A 19,274-nucleotide genomic window follows, 5' to 3' on the forward strand; every position below is an offset into this window, starting at 1 on the left:
CTCTGCCTCTGTGTGTGTGTGTGTGTGTGTGTGTGTGTGTGTGTGTGTGTGTGTGTGTGTGTAGGCGCAAGTGTTTGTGTGTGTGTGTGCGTGTGTGTGTGTGTGTGTGTGTGTGTGTGTGCGTGTGCGTATTCCTTTTTCATCCAACACTGTGAGATTAGAGCACAACACGCAGGAGGAGATTAAGACGCCAGTGATCTGTACGTGTCGGCCTCATCTTCCACAGGGTCCAGCCCTGCTAGCCTGCAGGCACAATAAGAGCAGTTGGGGTGGAGCTCCTTCACTTACTGCACCATTCTCCTTTGTTGTTGTCAACGAGCAGAACTCTGCATGAGTTGCTCCTAAATAGTATCTGAGGACATGATAACGACTGGCAACAGCTACATTTCAATGATCACTTCTGTACCCCTGTCTCTCTCTCTCTCTCTCTCTCTCTCTCTCTCTCTCTCTCTCTCTCTCTTTCTCTCTCTCTCTCTCTCTCTTTCCATCAGCGAGTGATTAATCTCTTGAAGGAAGCATTTTGGCTTTGGATGCCGTCCACTCCATGTAGGAGCTTTTCCTCGTAACATCCGACATCTGTTGTGGCTAATTCATCCGGTTCGACAACAGCGTAGTGAAAAATGACAGCACAGTATAAGCCTGTTTACTGTACTTCGAATAGGTCTTTGTAGAATGCCCAGTGGATTCCATCTGACCTGATTTGAATGCTCTCAGATCACTCACCAGCAGATGTCTCTAGTTTTTATTTAAAGTGTGACTGAAGTGGATCAACCTGTTTTTTTCAAGACCCAGATATATCGCAGTGCAAAGACATAGCCACAGATGGTCACCAGGATGACCAATGCACTAATATGCTAACTAATGTACCGTCCCAGGGAATTAAACACACATTTGTTATGTAATGTCACTGGTATTAAACATATGATACACATCTGTTCAATGCTAATGTTTGCAGGCGATATCCTTACTTTACATTTTAATCTCTAGGTATCCCACACTCTCCAGTCCCTCTCTTTCCTCTCTATCCATTTCTTTTTTTATCTCACACTATCCATCACCCTCTGGAGATTTTGCAAACCTTTCAACACAAGCCTTGCACCTTTGATCCTAATGGTTTTCCTCCCAAACCAGAGCTTGCAACATCACAGTAAATGTCAGCTTGTAGTCTTTCACCCCGGTAAAATACTCCAAAGACCAGCCCGATAACTTTTTTCCATTTCATTTGAGGGTTACATCAAAACACATCACATAAGAGACCTTGATACAGTGGAAAGGAGTCCGCCAATAAACATTTTATTTCATAGAAACATGCAACACAGAGTGACAGGACATAACTTGCAGGCCTCTGAATACAAAGACAATTTCGCAGCTCGGCTTTTAATATTTTTTTTATTTTTATGATGCGTGTTTTATGAGCAGTATTTTTGTTTATAGTCTCCATGTGCGTATTTGCTGTTGAGCCAAATGCCAGGCTGTCAATCATGAAGACTTATGGGCAAAGGATGATTTGCCTGCAAAGCTGCACTGCTCTGCTCAGTGCCTCCTTGCCCTGTGGGATAATTGAAAATCTCTCCAAGCCATGAATGTGATCGTGTCACCACCACAGAACACACTCCCTATGCAAAGTGCTGGGGCTTAAATCTTACAAATGCACACTCTCTCTCTCCCTTTGACTTTCCCTCTCTCGCGCGCATGCACGCACGCACACACACACACACACACACACACACACACACACACACACACACACACACACACACACACGCACACGCACACAGACACACACACACACACACACACACACAGACATACACACACACAAACACAAAAAAACACGGAAAAATAAATAGAAAACTGAACCAAGAGAAAACACTTGCTTTTATAGACTGAAGACCGATAGATCTTAGCATGGTACTGGATCTCAGTCAGCACACAGCTCTATATGTGAGGATCCACCACAGAGGCATCTCGGCACCTTCGGGCTGGTATAACACAGTTAGGGTTATCAGTGATTGTGTTTGGGATAAAAATAAAAGGAGCTATCTCCCCTTCATTCCCCAAGGTGTACCATCATGCAGTCATGCATGGGAAGATGGATGGCTGCAAACAGATTTAGATGCACAGTGTGGGCTCTATCTTTCCTCTTTGGCCTATAAGCTGTACACCAATTAATAATAGACAAAATGAAGAACATATGTGTCATGTAAAACAATGACCCATAACTAATTCCAATGAAAGAGACATTGAACTAGAAGGACATCATGCTGCCTGGAAGGTGAAAACAAAATTGTGGATGAGGGTCAGTAGATATGTAAGTGTTATCGTCAAGGTTGGAGAAACAATCACATTTTACAGCCAAAGTAGAATACCATTTATTTATTCATCTAAAATACACATAAACAAGACCTTACACCTCCTTTTTGAAACAAAATGTACTTTTCAGTTTGGTGGATCTACCGAGTCTAGTATTTCAAAAACCTTTGACGGGTTCTTTTAAGCCTATAGAATCTAAAAAATGGCTGAAAAGGTCTGTAGTCTCCTCTTACTTAGACCAATATATATGGAGATATGGAGATGTGTACATGTTTTTTAAGAATTTACTGAAGAGCGTTTATGTTCCTTCATGCTGGAGGGGGGGTGGGTCAGTAGCCTAATTTCTATCAACAAAATGATCTGTTCTTTTCAAAGGGAGTCTGTTTCAAATGGGTAATGTGCAGAGATCTATGAGTAGGTTGGGCGAAGGTGGGATCCTATATCTTTGAGCAAATTTGTCATCAACTACAGTGGCGGACTGTTTGAAGGGCAGGGGCGAAAAGAAAAAAAGGGCACCTACTGCACAACATGGGACTCCATCAGTGCACATGGTCAAGTTTAGACTATTGGAAGGGCAGCCAATAGGGCACATCCTCTAATTTTGCCACTCAAAAGGGCACTTTAGTGCGACGTTTTTCAACTGTGGGGGCACATGGTCAAGTTTAGACCATTGGAGGGGCACCAATAGGGCACGTCCTCTCATTTTAGCCACTCAAAAGGGCATTTTTGACACTCAAAAGGGCACTTAAGACAGACGTTTTTCAACCGTGGGGGCACCAGGAGGGGCAGTCGCCCCCCCTGCCCCCCCCCCACTGAGTCCGCCAGTGATCAACTATATGCTACTGATAGCCTATTCTGAGATATTGAGGAGAGAATATAATTTCAGTTTAAAAGTGCCTTTCACACAGGGTCAGAGTGGAGTTGTGAGGGCAATGTGAGAAAAGGCCGTGGGATGCACAGTATTGTTTATATAGGCCTGTGGGCGCGCTAGACTGATTATGGAAAGATCTGTATAGACACTGTCACACATAGCTTTACATTCTATTGAACATATTCCTGACCGAAAAGCATGCTGCAAAAAGAGCAGTCAGCGAAAAAAGCACTTTGTCTATCCACCAATTTCTCCCAGACCCTCCGTCCAAATGATAATTATACATTTTACCGTCAATGATTATGCCACCGGTTGAGCTGAAACATCCCAACTGAGTGTATGGGAGGCATGCTTACAGAATGCTTACAGAACAAGCAATTGTACTAGGTGAAATAGATAACATTTTTTCAAAAGATTTAAGGAATTTAAAAACACTGTCTGTTATGGAACCAATGAAGAGATTTAGCAGGCTCAACGGTGGAGGAGGAGGGGATGCGAGTCAGTAATTTATACAGACAGAACAATCTATCTTTTCAAAGAGAGTGATTCATGAGTCTGTAATGGGCAGGGAATTTACATAATCGCGCTGAAGTGGAGGAAGGTGAGCGAATCAACTGTGGGCTGATGTCACAGCTATCTTCAGCTTTCCTATATACAGTAACATACTGGATACATTTTTTTCCAGTCTCATTAAACCCCAAATCCTTACTCCTGTCTCCTATGAAAATACCAAACTTTATTCAGTAATCCATAGGTTGCATTATCGAAGCCGACTCCAACTATACATACCAAATTACGCTAAAACATTTCACCCACTTCTCCTCCCCCCCCCCTTGCATGTTGTTTGGCATAGGGCCAATGAAGGAATGTGTGATGACGGTATGATAGTAGATAAGGACATTTGAAAAACGCAAGTTTGTCCCATCGCTTGGTCCTCGTTAGAACATGTTTAGAAATACTGGGGTGACATGATGCCATTGAACCCTACATTTCCGTCAACTGTGCTCCTCCCAGCTGTCTTCCCTCGCTCATTCTACTCATTAGCAATCCTTCCTTAATCTGGAGGCAAAACAAACACTGCTCCACAAAGAAATAAAGATAAATTACGTCAACAAACTGCCTTTTTGTACCAGTGTGTGCAGACGATGACTGACGATGACTAAGCACTGTGGTCTGAGACAGAGATGTTTAAACAGGGAGAGTAAATCCAATGAACAAGGCTCCGCTGCCTCTGAAAACTAAAGGGTTGTTTTCTTCTTCTCTGGTATTGTATCTCTGGAAATGTGTGGGAAGACAGGAGGAGAAAACCTCCCAAGCCAGAAAGCTATGAAGCTCAACACCCAGTAGGTTTTGTCTACCTATGCCTAAGTACCAATACTAAGGATGCACTTATTGATCATCCAGCAATTGGTATCAGCGGATATTGGCAAAACATGCAATCAGTGTTCGGTCAATTTCTTTAAATGTCTTATTATTCAGACTGATTATTGATTCTAACATGGCATGTTCATTTGATAATAATAATAATAATAACGTTTATTTGTATAGCGCTTTTCCTGCAAACATTGCAGCTCAAAGTGCTCCAATCATTATATCATCATCATTTAATTATTTAGTCATTTAAAGGCAATATTAAAAAGATGGGTATCTTTTCTTCATTTGTAATAATAATGATAAAGTGTAATTGTAATTGTAATGCTTGTATCTAGACAGAAGACATTGGACTTATTGGAGTATTGAACGTTATAAACAAGGTGCTTTATTCACCATGAGTCTCCTTTTCCTTCACCATGTACACTCCATTTCCTGGGCCTTAAAGGTGTACACACGTATGCTACATCATTGTTTTGATCATTATCTTTGTATAGAAATTAATAATAAAAGTCGTTCCATCACATTGTAGTTGTATGAATGTGTGTTAATTTAAAATAATCATCAAAAGCAAAATATGTATTTTATTTTATGCAAGGGTACAACTAGGTAAATAAATAACAAATAATTAGAATTAGTATCGGCCGATTGTGTTATGAATAATCAGTATCGACCCATCCCTAACTAATGCTATCTAGGACATAAATTATAAAATAAATGTGTTATTATTTATAATTAATTATAATTAATTAGGATCAAGGTTAGGGTCACTTGAATTTGAACTCAGTAAATGAAAAGTAAAATGAAATTACAATTCAATGATTCCTAATACGCCATTTCCCTAAAAAAGGTACTTATCTATACACTGAAAAATATATGTTTTTTATTGTTCTTGAATTGACTGAATCTAAATCAAATCAACCCAACCCTAATCCAGGGGGGTGATGATAGGCCTCATCCATTGCCCCATCCATCCCTTCCGGGGTTCTATTGATAAAGCAGCATATGATACCTCCCATAGATTAATAGACAAGTCTCCTAGCCTCCTATCTATCTATCTCTATCTCCTCAGCAAAACCTTCAGTGAGGCTGAGGTATCGGTTGACAATTAGCTCCAGACTCAGGCTGAATTCAAGGAAGTGCACGTCAATACAAGTGATTGAGAAACACAGTTCTGTGCTGTAGCACATCGTTTCCAATAATGCGTCAGATAGAGTGGGCAGCAAAACACAGTTCAGTGGGAAAACAATATACCTCAGGGAAGGCTGATATTCTTATTCAGCTAACAGAGAACGGCAAGCAACGCATACGTAAGCAATAATGCCCTCTCTCATTAGCCGTGATTCATAACACTATTGATTAAATCACATATTAGAGGACATCATTGTTATTATTATTATGTTAACAGTTAAACAACAAATGCAAAAATTGTAAAATGACATCAATGATTTAAATGTTTATTCTGTGATCAATTGTGGTGATTTTTTGCCTTGTACTGAGAAGAGTTCACAAATAGACAAACCTTGTCAAGGGAATGTGAGAAACAAATCAACTGCGGCGTATGAATATCATAACCGGTGATTTAACTGTGACATTATCATGATTGATTAAATCACGGCTTCAAACACCTCGCTGCCAATCAACAATGCTTGCTTTGATCAAGTTGTGTTCACTTTGAATTTCATTAACACTGTAGGTTAATATAGACCTATACCTATGATGTGCTGCAGTAGTTGCATCTGGAATCATTCGACTTTCTGATTAGTTTCATGGTAAGTGTGTGTCACCCTTGTGAGATCCATCACACTGAATTCATTATTAGTCAACGCTGTGTGTCACCATGCAATGAAACCAGGAGGTTAGTGGATGATTAGCCTGTTGGCGAATATCAGCCTGGGAGGACAGAGGACTACCATTGGAGGAACGTGACATTGGCTCTTCTATCCCAGCAGCCGAAAAATTGTGCCTGTGATAGTCCCAAGGCCCTCTCCCCTTTCTCCCTGCATGGATAAATGTCACACAGCCCACTCACATTTAACTACACAGGGATTAAGTGTGTTTAGTGGCACACCTCCATCATAAGTAAGAGATAACTAATACAACACAGCAGGCAGTGACACAAAACAGGGATATTGGCCTGTTTGTTGGAAAAACAAGCTGGGATACAGGCTGTCCACATTGTGCAAGCATTTATCCTACTCCAGTTCACCAGTTAACTATCACAGACAGTACAGTAGCCTGTTCGTACCGTATGGCCATTTGACTGAAGCTATTGGAGGTATACTGCTTTACTGGTCTGTTTCTAACCCATACTATAGGGGGTTATGATCGAAATGATCATAATACACAATACACACATGGATCATTGTTATCCTAATTTCTCATAGCAAATTCTCTACTGAGATCTCCTGAGTTAGGAAGATAATACCTTCTGACGGAAAATGGTTTGAGGCAAACTTTAAAACGACTGTTCAGTCTACTTTGGAAAAACAAGAGCATCATCTTCTTATTTTCATCACTCAGACTAGCCCATAATGTAGCTTTTCTGCCTAGCACCATTGCTTTCTTATTGGCACAATCGATAGAGAGTGGGTGTTAACAATCCTTTGCCAGTAACACCAGAAATAAATAGAAGGGAGAACTTACGGACTATACTGCTATTTGAAGCATATTCATTGCACTCTATAGATCCAGAGCTGGGTACCATCAGTATGTGAGCGATGCGATTGGAAATGCAAAGGCCTCCACTGGCGCCACATTCATCAAATAGATTTTTTCCTTCCCAAGTGGCGGAGTAGAAATGATTGTTCTAAATAGCCTTATATCATATATCCACAGTTTTGGGAGGTTTTGTTTTATTTATTACGGGCCGCTACAAGTTTGCTCTTTTTGTTCAGACAAAATAGAAGCTGGATAAATAAGACAGTTCCAGAATAATGCATTTACGGCACGTTGCTGCTTGATTTTTTTCTGGGAAGGCATTGCCTTGCTTAGACTGCAGAAAGACAGTGGAGGCGCATTTACAGTGATAAATTAGACCTGGTTCTCCCCCACAGTATTCAGGACACAGGTCTCTGACTGACAGAGAAGGAATAAAGGGGACAAGCACACATGTATTCTTTGAGACTCAGAACAACAACTCCTGACAAGGATAAAATATGGAACACTGTCAGAGAACAGTGTAGCCAGAAAAACAAGGGAGTTCTACACTACATACAGGAGAATGCATGGTCAATATACAGTATTCCTTCATCCTATGTAGCATGCTAAATATTGGAATGCAGCCTATGGGTTCTAGAACTCAGGCACAGTTCTTGAATTCTAACGTATTTTCTTTGTTTATGAGATTTGAGAGTTTACACTTCAGATGTTTTTTAAAAATAAGCTGTTTTCCATTTAGGGGGTCAGAGCCATCCGTTTAATACTACCAAACCTAATCTTGGTGTTGCACAGGTTGGTATATATATATATATATATATATTATAATATTTATATACATATGTATAATATATATAACAACCTGTGCAACCTCTTGGCATTTTGAATAAGCAACTTCTTCCTACATAGTGCAGCAGATTAAATCAATATTTCATAAGAATCGTTCACTTGGTGATACAAGCACCAAATTTGGCACAAATGATGTCCAGGATGTACTTTCTAAGAAAAGTACGGTTTCCAGCTGAAAATCCAAGATGGCTGCCACTTTTCAAGATGGCCGCCTCATCAGATGCAAAATAACGTTTTTTGGAGTAGAACTTGAATGAACAGAAATGGGTTAATGGTCCAAACATCAAAATGAATGTATCCTTACTGGAACTCAATTGTGTCAATTGGCGTCTTTGGAGCAAACTCATCCTCAGGTTTTCCATGAATTTCAGCTTGGAAAGTTTGTGGTCCACAAGACTCACAGGGAGTTCTCAGGCTTACCCATTGACCAAGCTCACGAGCAGGCCAATGCAGTTGTTAAAGGTGATGGTGGTGCCATTGGCCTTACAGAGGATCCATCTGCATTGAGGCGGTGGATGGTGTCTGGACCAGAAGTTAGCCAGTTAGTCAACCAGTATGAGTTGGCATCTCAAGTCAAAGAAGCAAACAAAGATGTCAGGCATCATGAGCAGACCAGTCAGTCTCAGAAGTCCTTCACTGACAAGGTCCAAAAGTTGTTTGATGTGATGAAGGATCTGGGCAATCCTTTCCAGGAAGAGTCCAAAGATCTGCTCACATTGGACACAAAAACCATCACACATCCCAGTGCTGCTGAGCTTGTAAGAACTCACTTTGAGAAAGGTCAAGCTGCCTTCAGAGACTTTTTCAATGGTCTGGGGGATGAGGGTTCCTTCTATAAGCCCATTAAAAAGAACAAAGCCGACTTATTTCGCCAAGAGGCAGCTGCAGCTTCCAGTGACATGAAGAAGCAGGTACTCAAAGATGACTGTCGTCTGTTCTCGCAGCTTTTTATATCGTGCCAATCACGAGAGTGTGACCTGCTTGAGTTCTTTAAGCATGAGAATCAACCTTTCCCTGCTGCACTGAGTGACACAGGGAAACTCCACTCTGGCCAGAAGTCTCAGCTTTCAAAAATTCTGGAAGCTACCATTTCTCCTCCTGACAAACAACCAGAATGTGATGCCATTATCATTGATGGTTCCTCTCTTGTGCATTCATTGTCTCCTACGACATCAAAGACCTTTGAGGAATATGCTGTCCAGGATGTAGTTCCAAAAATCCAGACCTACTCATCAAAGTATGAGCGAACAGATATCATTTTTGATGTCTACTGGACTTCAAGCCTGAAGGCTGAAACTAGGTCAAACAGAGGTATGGGAGGTCGACGAAGAGTGACAGACAAAAACAAACTGCCACCCAACTGGAAAAGCTTCCTGCGAGACAGCAACAACAAGACTGAGCTCTTCATGTTCCTAGCCGACAAGATAGTGACCCTGTGTCTCAACAATGTCATAGTTGTGACCAAAGGGGAGCAGGCTCTATCAAACAAGCCCATCAGCCTTGAAGGCTTAAGTCCATGTAACCATGAGGAAGCTGGCTCCAGAATCTTCATACATACTCTTCATGCAGCCAAGCAACAGATGAAGTCTGTGTTGATCAAGGCATGCGACACAGATATTCTTGTTGTTGCAGTCAATGTTTTTGCGACTCTTCAGGATGCAGGCTTAGTAAGGCTTTGGGTAGAATTTGGCCAAGGTCAGTCCATTAAGTGGTTGCCTATCCATGACATGGTGCTTTCTCTTGGCCCAGAGAAATCCAGTGGCATGCTGTTCTTTCACACCTTCACTGGCTGTGATGTTGTGTCAGCTTTTCGTGGCAAAGGCAAAAAAACGGCATGGCAAGCATGGGAGGTTTGCCCTGAAGTGAGCCCTGTCTTCAAAAAGCTCAGTCAGTACCCACCTATCATAGAAGATGCAGACCTCAACATCCTTGAGAAGTTTGTCATCACCATGTATGACAAGCAGAGCACTACAGGCAAGGTTGATGAGGTAAGACTAGAATTATTTGCGCGGAAGCAAAGGTCTTATGATGCCATTCCACCGACAAGCGCATCCCTCGTTCAGCATGTGAAACGGCCTGCCTTCCAAGCTGCCTGCATATGGGGCCAGGCAACAGTGTGCAAAATGCAAATTGAAAGCCCTGCCAACTGGGGCTGGAAAAAAGATGGTGAGGTCTGGCAAGTGGTCTGGACAACCCTTCCACCGATTGTTCAGACGTGTGAGCAGTTGACGAAATGCGGCTGCAAGACTGAATGCAGAGGACGATGCAAATGTTATCGATTCGGCCTGAAGTGTACCCAGTTGTGTGCCTGTGAATGTGAGGACTAAAAGAAGAAACAGCCATGATTGCCAGCCATGTTTTGCTCAGAATTGTACAATGCAGCCTATGCTTGGACATGTTTTCTGTGTTTCCGCTAACTACAGTATAAATGAAAAAAATAATATAATAATAATAATAATAATAATAATACAAAATACAACAACAAAAAATTGGGGGGGAGACAAAGACAGCCTCTACGTGGCCTTGATTGATTGATTGATTGAAAACTTTATTAGAAGATTTGCAGAAGTAGGTACATGAAAGTACATATTACATACAAGGTCAACTAACAGGATAAAAACCCAAGAAAGCCACTGGCTTATTTCAATTGGGGTCCTGGATAAGTAGCTTACAGGTCCAATAGCCAAAAGTGAAACTAATGTCTTTAATGCATCTTTTAGGAAATTGCTCAATCATTCTGGTTATTTTGTGTCCTTTTTGAAATGATAAAATAAAATAAATTTGTAGCACTGCTTAAATGCAATATGCGTATTTTGCGTATCGGAAACAACACCAAGAGAGTGTTTTTAGTTTAATTCCCATTTTATCACCATAATATTCAATAATTTTGATATTCTAAATGCAGAATTGGATTTCTCACACTCAAAAACATATATTTCAATGTATAGGCCATCAAAATAGGATTATTCAGTCAAAAACGCTGTTTGAATCAATTTCGAATGGCGGCCATCTTGAAAAATGGTGGCCATTTTGTTTTATCAAGTGGAAACCGTACTTTTCTGAGAGAGTAGGTCCCAAAGCACTTGTGTGCCAAATTTGGTGCTTGTATCACCAAGCGAACGATTATTTCATTAATCTGCTGCACTAACATGCCACATGCAACACAAGAGAGAAAAGTGCAAAACAGCAGCTGTCCACCCCTGAAAAGAACAAAAATACTTGACAAACCCTCAGCTTCATTTCATTAAAGCCTCGGTAATTGAATCGTTGAGGGGAATGTGTAAGGATCTCTGTGAATAGGCCTGACAGGGAAAATCAATTGTAATCAACATGAATCGTTGCGTTCAGCTCTGTGGATTTATTAGTAGTGGCGTTCTACACTATGAAGGCTGCTTCACCTGGATCAAGAACAGCCTTGACTTCCTGCCTCGGCCAGGCTTGCCCAGTCCTGCAAAAGCCCAGACAACACACTCCTCCTGTACTGTCCAATGCCCTGTTCACCCTGGGCATCTAATGCTAAGGGCGTTATCAGCGGGTGCCTTTCAGAATGGTTCGAACCTGGTCAACGTGTTGTGTGATGTCATCCAATGTGTCTCTAGAGGAGGAGGTACTAGGCATTACTAAAAATGCTTTCCCTATACAATTCACCGCATGTATAGCGACCATCTCTAATTCATATAATCACCGCACTTACAGTACCATACAGTGGAGAATATACAGTATACAATAGAGTAAATGACAGTAATTATATGTTGCCATTACATGATGTCTAAGCTATGAAGGACAGCCAAAGCCACCATCAAGAGAAAATCCATGTATAATTGCATAATTAAAGTAAATTACATATTTTTTTTGTACTCACTCCAACTGGATTTCATCATCTCCCTGTGTATGGTGTGTACTGTACACTCTAAGATAATACCTACAGTAGGCTCTGGTAGGTTTGGTACTTCCACACAGTAGACACAACTTGGAATTCCAGTTTGGTCACATACCCATTGCTTACTATTTGGATCAGGTTCCTGTTCAGGTTATTTCTCGATAAAGAATATCTGTTGAAACAGGAAAGGTAGGAGGAGTCCCCTGCCAACTGTTCTATCCTGCCTCATTTATTTCCTGATAAATTAATCAGGCTTTTATGCATCTGTAAAACAGTAACAGTTGGTTCTTTGAGAGCCCACTTTGCATGAATCAGCCTGGAGAATAGTGATGACCGTGTTCACGCCTGCATTAACAATACGATGCTGCCATCTCCGACACATTGCGGGAACCAGTACAGCGCAGAACTCCCAACAGTCAGTAAGTGCTTCAGTTAGGACTTAATTTACATTGAAGCATTTCCTCACAGGAATAGAACTGTAATACGAACCGTGACACAAACGTGGGTAAATACAACACTGGACTGTACTGTGTGTTGAAGGTGATGATTGCCCCCCCCCCCCCTCCCCCACCCCCCAACCTGTGACAGTTCTAGTTCTAAGTACTAGATTAAGTGCATGGTGTGGGCTATGGCATGGATGGGAATGCCAGCTATGATAGGATGGCTAAAAGTGGAGCACTCCTATTCCAGTGGTGGTTGAGTGTGTCCTATCAGAGACAGCCCCAGTAATGAAAGGCCCCTGCTGTTCCCTGCCAAAGGCAACCTTCAGAAATCACACTCACTCCCAGCAGGAAACCTCCCCTTTCCCCAGCACCTCACTATGGCCTTAATAATAAAATATTATGAAATTAAAAAGCTTAAGAGTTTTAAGGTGGACTATGTGAATTAAAACACCTGAGCAGCAACATGGCTCTGCCAATCATTGAGATAAAGGTTCATTTTTAGGTCCAGGACAAAAAGTGGATGTGTAGTCTCAGTGAAATTGTGCTTATTCAGACAGGTTGTGCTTATGCAGACAGATCAAATAGCCTTCTTGGGACACTAGAGCAAAGAATCCCCTTTGTTATCTCTCTGTGTGAGAGAGGAGAGCATAAGGACATGGTCCTCTGAGAGGATGTGGCTGCCATTATCTCTGTCACCTGACACATGGGCAACACAAACCACCCATGATGGATCTCTGCCTTCTCCTTTAGTTTCTCAAAGGTAAATATGAGAGCAGTCGTTTGCTTGTCCTCAAGGACAATCTAGCCGTCTCATCTTCGAGCAGCATGTCAATCCTGATCACTAGATACATTAGATATCCGCTGGAATATCATGAATGATTGATTAGGCTTGTGCTTTGATGTACCCCCAAAGTCTAGGCAAAAGCGATGATATCATGAGAACAATGTCTGGGGCTATGCATGTCTATATCCCATTTACAGAATAGGTAGTAGCCTACCTCTTTGAAGACTTTGCTGAGAACTACAGTACAGTTCATTCGCACACTGTGACATAAATTACTGATTGGATTTGTCAAAGGATGATCGCCTTTGCTTTGTAACCCCAAGATAAAGAATAACAATAATATGCAATGACAAGGACATGGTACATTATAAAGATGTGTTCTGTGCTGATGTCCCTGATGACGTGACACACACACAGTAATGTACTGTAGGCCATACTTTAGACTCCCATTAGACTACCAGGGTCAGGGTTCACACAAGTAGGTCGAAAGCAAAGACCGACACAGTGACACGTCCATGTGACCTCAACAGATGATAGCAAAAAATACTCTTTTGCTGTATGTTTCGTTTGCTGAAACTGTCCTTGTTCTGAGGCACAACAATGAGAAAAACCAAGTGAGGGGGAATGGTAAGGACTGACCCAATTGATCAGAGGGCTCTGCCTTAGCTTAGAGCCTTAGACCATTGAACAGAAGCTTGATTTGATAAGACCTCTGATCCAATAGGGAGGAGACAGGTCGGCCTGCTCAGACTGGGAGGCACACACAGACTTGTGGTTCCCCTGCTCCCTGGGCCCTGAGCTAGGCTTTCATCCAAGACCACAGAGAGCACTATAGAACACGATTACTGTCCTGGGGGAGACATTCAACTGCCACCAACCAAATTACTATGTTACACATAGGCGGAGAGAGTGCACCAAGTCACCCCCTAAATGGAAGTCACCCTTTGAATGGATGACTAGTCAGGACAACACAGACAACAACACAGGCTCCCAGTCGTTGTACTCGGAGGTGTGAGACGCGGTTTGCACATATGGCTAAGTGAGATTAAACATACAGTAACATTACATTTACATGACATCTATGGCATTTTTATCACCATCTATGGTTTTATCACTGTATAAATTAATTAATAATATTAATTAATTAATTAATTACACTAATAATATACATTAATAGTATGTCATTGCAAATATGTTAGATACGCTATGCAATATTGAAATACACCATTGATGTGATGGGTAATGTCGGATGTTGCATACTGTTCACATGACCTTTCCTGGCTTTGAACACCTTTTAATGACCACAACTGTCCCTCATTACACGCACACGCACACGCAAACGCACAAGCGCGCACAAGCATCCCTCTGCACCCTCTAGTGTAGACATGGATACATACACATACTGTAGAAGAGGCTATACACTCGCACTTGACATTGCACTTGTAAAGAGTGGAAGATGACGATGGTGTGTAGCCCCATACTTTAGGGCGATCCCTAAAACGAATATTTTGTGTTATAGGTAACACGAAGCAGCTCTGCAACCATTACGCACGTTTTCGTATATGTGCTGCATGCACGAATCCCGAAATTTAAAAGTGCTGTTAGAAACTTTAATTCTGACACATAGCGCCGTAAAGACACTGCAATGTGTGAAAGATGGATCTCTGCGCCACACGTTCTAAGTCCATTACTCATGATGTGCCACACCATGTCTCGACTCGACTGGCAACTGTATAAAGTATATGGATTCAACATTCTAAAACAATTAATTCCTCAAAACAGAATTTTTAAGATCCGTTGCATTTCTATGGAAAAGGCACAACAGCCTCCTACAAAAAAAATGCACTGACTTTATCTGAGCTTACATTGTCATACAGACAGTATCCTGGGGAATGGGGATTGAGGAGGTAGCTTTCATGCATGGCAATATGTTGTCGAATAACGGCTAATTGATTCAGGTTTCCAAAATAAGTGGTACACCATCAAGTTAGAATAACTCAATGATCAATCAATTCAAGGTATTTTGCCTGTCGATAAGTTGGTAATATACTCACAGTTGCTGGCAGCCAGCGCGGTACTGAGGACGCCGAGCATGGTGACACTGACGGCGATGCATGCCAAGGATGACATTTCCACCTTGCTCGCTCGCCACGGACGCGATATCCAACCTGCTGTACCCTAAATCCTTCGCCTGTGAGTGAATATATCTCCGATGGTGCCTCCTCTCCTCTGACTGTGTAGTATAAGTACAGTATTATTCCAGCTGCGTAGACCTCATGCACCTCACTACCACAGAACCTTTAAGAGGCAGGAGCGCTCACAACACAACATCCTCTGCTCGCTCGATCAGCTCCCAAAGCTCCGTCATATCGATGTGTGACTCTCTCTCTCTGTCTCTCTGTATCTCTCTCTCTCCCCCCCCCCCCCCCCCCTCTCTCTCTCTCTCTCTCTCTCTCTCTCTCTCTCTCTCTCTCTCTCTCTCTCTCTCTCTCTCTCTCTCTCCGTTTATTCCCACTCGCTGGTGGTGAAATACCCATAATAAATCCGATTTTATTTTTAGATGTGCTGCATGCATGATTATGCATGGCGCACTTGCATTTGTTATGGGCATAGATAGTTAACGTTGTGGGACTCATTAAGAGTGACCGCTTGGCGCTTACACAGTTCAGAACCACGATAGAATGGACAGCTCCACACGCTGTAAGGCTACGCTCTTCATTGGACCGCGCCAACCAAAAACCGCGCAACTTATACTTCCTATCTGCCTTTACCAATTACTCTGTTTTTTGCGTGGGTCGCAATTTCTCATGAGGTAGGCCTACTTCCCTCCAGATATCTTGCCACCGGCTGTATGTTTAACAAAGTTTGAGACTGAGACTACTGAGACAGTATAAAGTCTCACACTGCGTTTTCCCCTCAAGTCCTCAATCATTGCCTGCAGGCGGTCACCAGGCTATGGCAGCGGTGGGAAACTGCAGACTGATTGGAGTCACTCAGTCAACAACTCAACAAACACATACTGAATGTAAAAGCTCATATGTCGTAAGGTTGGATATTAATGAGTCAAAGTGTTTGTATTCCTGGGGGGGGGATCAGTATTATTCAAAGGTAACACATTTGGACAACTAAACTAATTGAATAATAGGCCTACAAGGAAACAAGGACACCTGGATACACTGATGGATAACCTCCTATTATCACCATTTAGATCACATTGTCCACCTCGGGAGTATGAATAAGCCATTGTTCTCTCATTTATTGATTATTATGGTACATTACCGTACATTACCTCTGAATCACGGAAAACACCCACATCACAGTCATTTACACCACACAACCTTCATCAACTGCTTCCATCTGCCTTTCCCCTGACATCCCCCAGCATAGTCTGGCAGAAACTACCATTAGCATAAAAGCATGCCGGATTCATTTATCTAACATCTATCTAACCTCTATGGAAGCACTCCCCATGCATAACGCTAGGAACCCTGTCAGGTGTCAGCCATATCGGGGCTACACTAAAGCGCTATTAAATTACAGGGCCATATTTGACACCTTTTCCCAGACCTACAAATATGGTACAGTTCAACACAATTTCCACTTGACAAGGGGCCCCATGAAAAATGTATTCCTTCTCTTGAGGTTTAAAAGATTGTGGCAAATTGAATATTTAATGAGTCTGAATAATGAACTACCTGCATCCAAAAAGCATTAAAATCAGCAAATAGGACCTTGGATTAGGACATGCTGGCCTAGACTTTGTGGATTTGAAAACAAAATAGCAAATCTCAAGGTGTTCTTCCAATGTGATCGAATGACAGAATGATACATCCAAATTATTTGATCATTTATCTTAAATGTCTACTTAGGTGATGCATTCTTGAACAAACTGATTTACTGATGTTCAAGGTTTTACATTGCAATATGATAAGGCAAAAAATATGTAATCTACTAACACATTTAAAGCATGTAACTCACTGACTTATTGATTGATTGATTGATTAATTAACTAATTGCATGTTTGATTGATTTACTAATTGGTTGGTTGGTTGTTAGTTGATCATTGACCACTAACTAATCCATTGATGAATGCATTAGAAACGATTGGCTGAGGTTGCAGTGGCATATCCCACCATGCTTGGTATAATGGTTACAGGTAGAGGATAATTCCAGTGCAAATTCAATTAAATGACCCAACACTATAGGACACTGGCTCTCTATCCTGACTCCCAGCCACATAATCAGAAGGATACAGACGTGATATAATTTGATCTCCACAATAGTCACACATTAATAAAACCATTCGTCATCTCTGGCCCTCTGGTTTGAAGCAGAGGGTGTTGTTCAATGTGTGGAGAGCCTCCATCTGGCCTCCTGCATTGGTGATGTCTCTGTACCCACTGGGAACAGCTGCTCCCCCACCTGTCCTGGTGTCCCTCCTTTTTACATCACTTTACCGCTTTACTGGCGACCATCTGAGTTTGCCGAGGGCTCAATGCAAAGGAACAGAAGTAGAGTATACTATTCAACAGCTTCTCAGCAGATGTATTATATAATAATTTATATTACAGTGTGCTGAGGATTGTCAGGTGTTCTGTGTTCCTGTTCAGCTGCTACGTGTAGGATCTACTGTAGCTTAGCATGCCGCAGTAGGAGCACAGCTATTTACCAAGTGCAGCCTGTTCATACTTCAAAGCATTTTAAAAGTTATTAATGTGACATTTTGAATGAACATAGATTTTCTTAATATTACATCTCACATAGTGATACATCTCATTGAAGGTTCATTGTCCATTGCCTTTGCAGAGGACATTGTGGCATCATTCATTACTGCCTACTATAGTAGTATACTACCTTGTATGATGGTATCTTCATGGTACATGATACCTATTTTCATGTTAGTTTGAAGATCACAACTGGCTGCACTATAATATTCAGTACCCAAGGTTGTTGATCGTCATGGTTATGTCCACTTCCCAGATGCAAAGCACAGAATGTTGGCAAGGTGTAATGTTAAACTGCACTAATGGATTCACTTGGTGAAATCTGCAGATAATGAAAATGTGGATAAGTAGATTGGGCCCTTAAATATTTAATGAGAGGAGAAGATAAAGACAAAAATGCAGATGAAACAAAAACAGAAACGGCTGAAATATTACTCCTGATCGATGCATCGAGCAAATATTGTTGTATGATAATGGATTTTCCTCCTATTCCTTTGCAGAGGTACTTCATTTACCATTTTTTCCAACAGTGGATTGTTTTACCCAGAGAGAGTGATACCTGTGCAGGAAGTGATATCCTCAACATTTGAAGGAGTAGAAACTAGAGATTTTTTGGATTGCTAATCTCCCACCGGACTAAACTGTGGAAAGTTCCATGGAGATATGGATGTGAATTGGATTTAGATTGAAGAAAATGTATCATATTCAAATTATATATCAATATCAAATTATGTGATATTGTGATGATGTAAGGGAAAAGCTAGTTTCCTTATCAAGCCCTCTTATTTGCACTGTTGACTCGAACAGCCTACAATGACAAGGAGGTGCCAGCTTTGGTAAACATTTGGCATTGCTGGTAACAACAAGAAGAGTTTAATTGCGTGTGCTTGCACTGCATTATGGCATTACACGGCTGTTATCAGCCCAAATCGCTCAGTGCTGTGATCTGTATCAGTATCATGGATTCTTCTCTCCACACGAAGGAACCAATTACCTCTCTGCAGAAACAATGCTCGAAATAGACATTTGCATTAAACAGCTACGGTATATAGCCGTTTGTAAAAAATCATTGGCATAATCAGGCGAACACCTTCACCTCCGAAAAATAAATTTCCTTCTGGGAGTCACAGATCACCTGGCGCTCCGACACCTCTCTGATTGCTGCATTCTCAGGATCCCCTCTCTCGGCACATTACTCTTCTGTGAACATCCTCAAATGCAGCCACTGTGGAGAATTTAATTTGGGAAACGGAGAGGGCTGCCTAAAGTTTCACTCATATGGATGATGGATGAGACCGAGCTCGCAGATGCAAAAGAACTCTCACGTTTAGGGCTGAGTGACCCTGATGATGATGCCCCGGAGCATTTTTCAATCATCATA

General features: G+C 41.6%; 1 protein-coding gene across 1 annotated transcript in view; it reads right to left on the reverse strand.

Annotated features, from left to right (window-relative positions):
• LOC308161767 (contactin-associated protein-like 5) overlaps positions 1 to 15,299 on the reverse strand; it is a gene marked incomplete at both ends in the record, with an annotated part of 56,739 nt that extends 41,440 nt beyond the window's left edge. The window contains one exon of the mRNA XM_080535838.1: positions 15,224 to 15,299. Coding sequence (XP_080391964.1) covers positions 15,224 to 15,299 — 76 coding nt within the window. The remainder of the gene's footprint in view (positions 1 to 15,223) is intronic.
• Between the last annotated feature and the right edge of the window lie 3,975 nt (positions 15,300 to 19,274).

Source organism: Nansenia antarctica (assembly GCF_963989245.1).
Source record: "Nansenia antarctica genome assembly, chromosome: 7".
In the NCBI taxonomy this organism is placed as follows: domain Eukaryota; kingdom Metazoa; phylum Chordata; class Actinopteri; order Argentiniformes; family Microstomatidae; genus Nansenia; species Nansenia antarctica.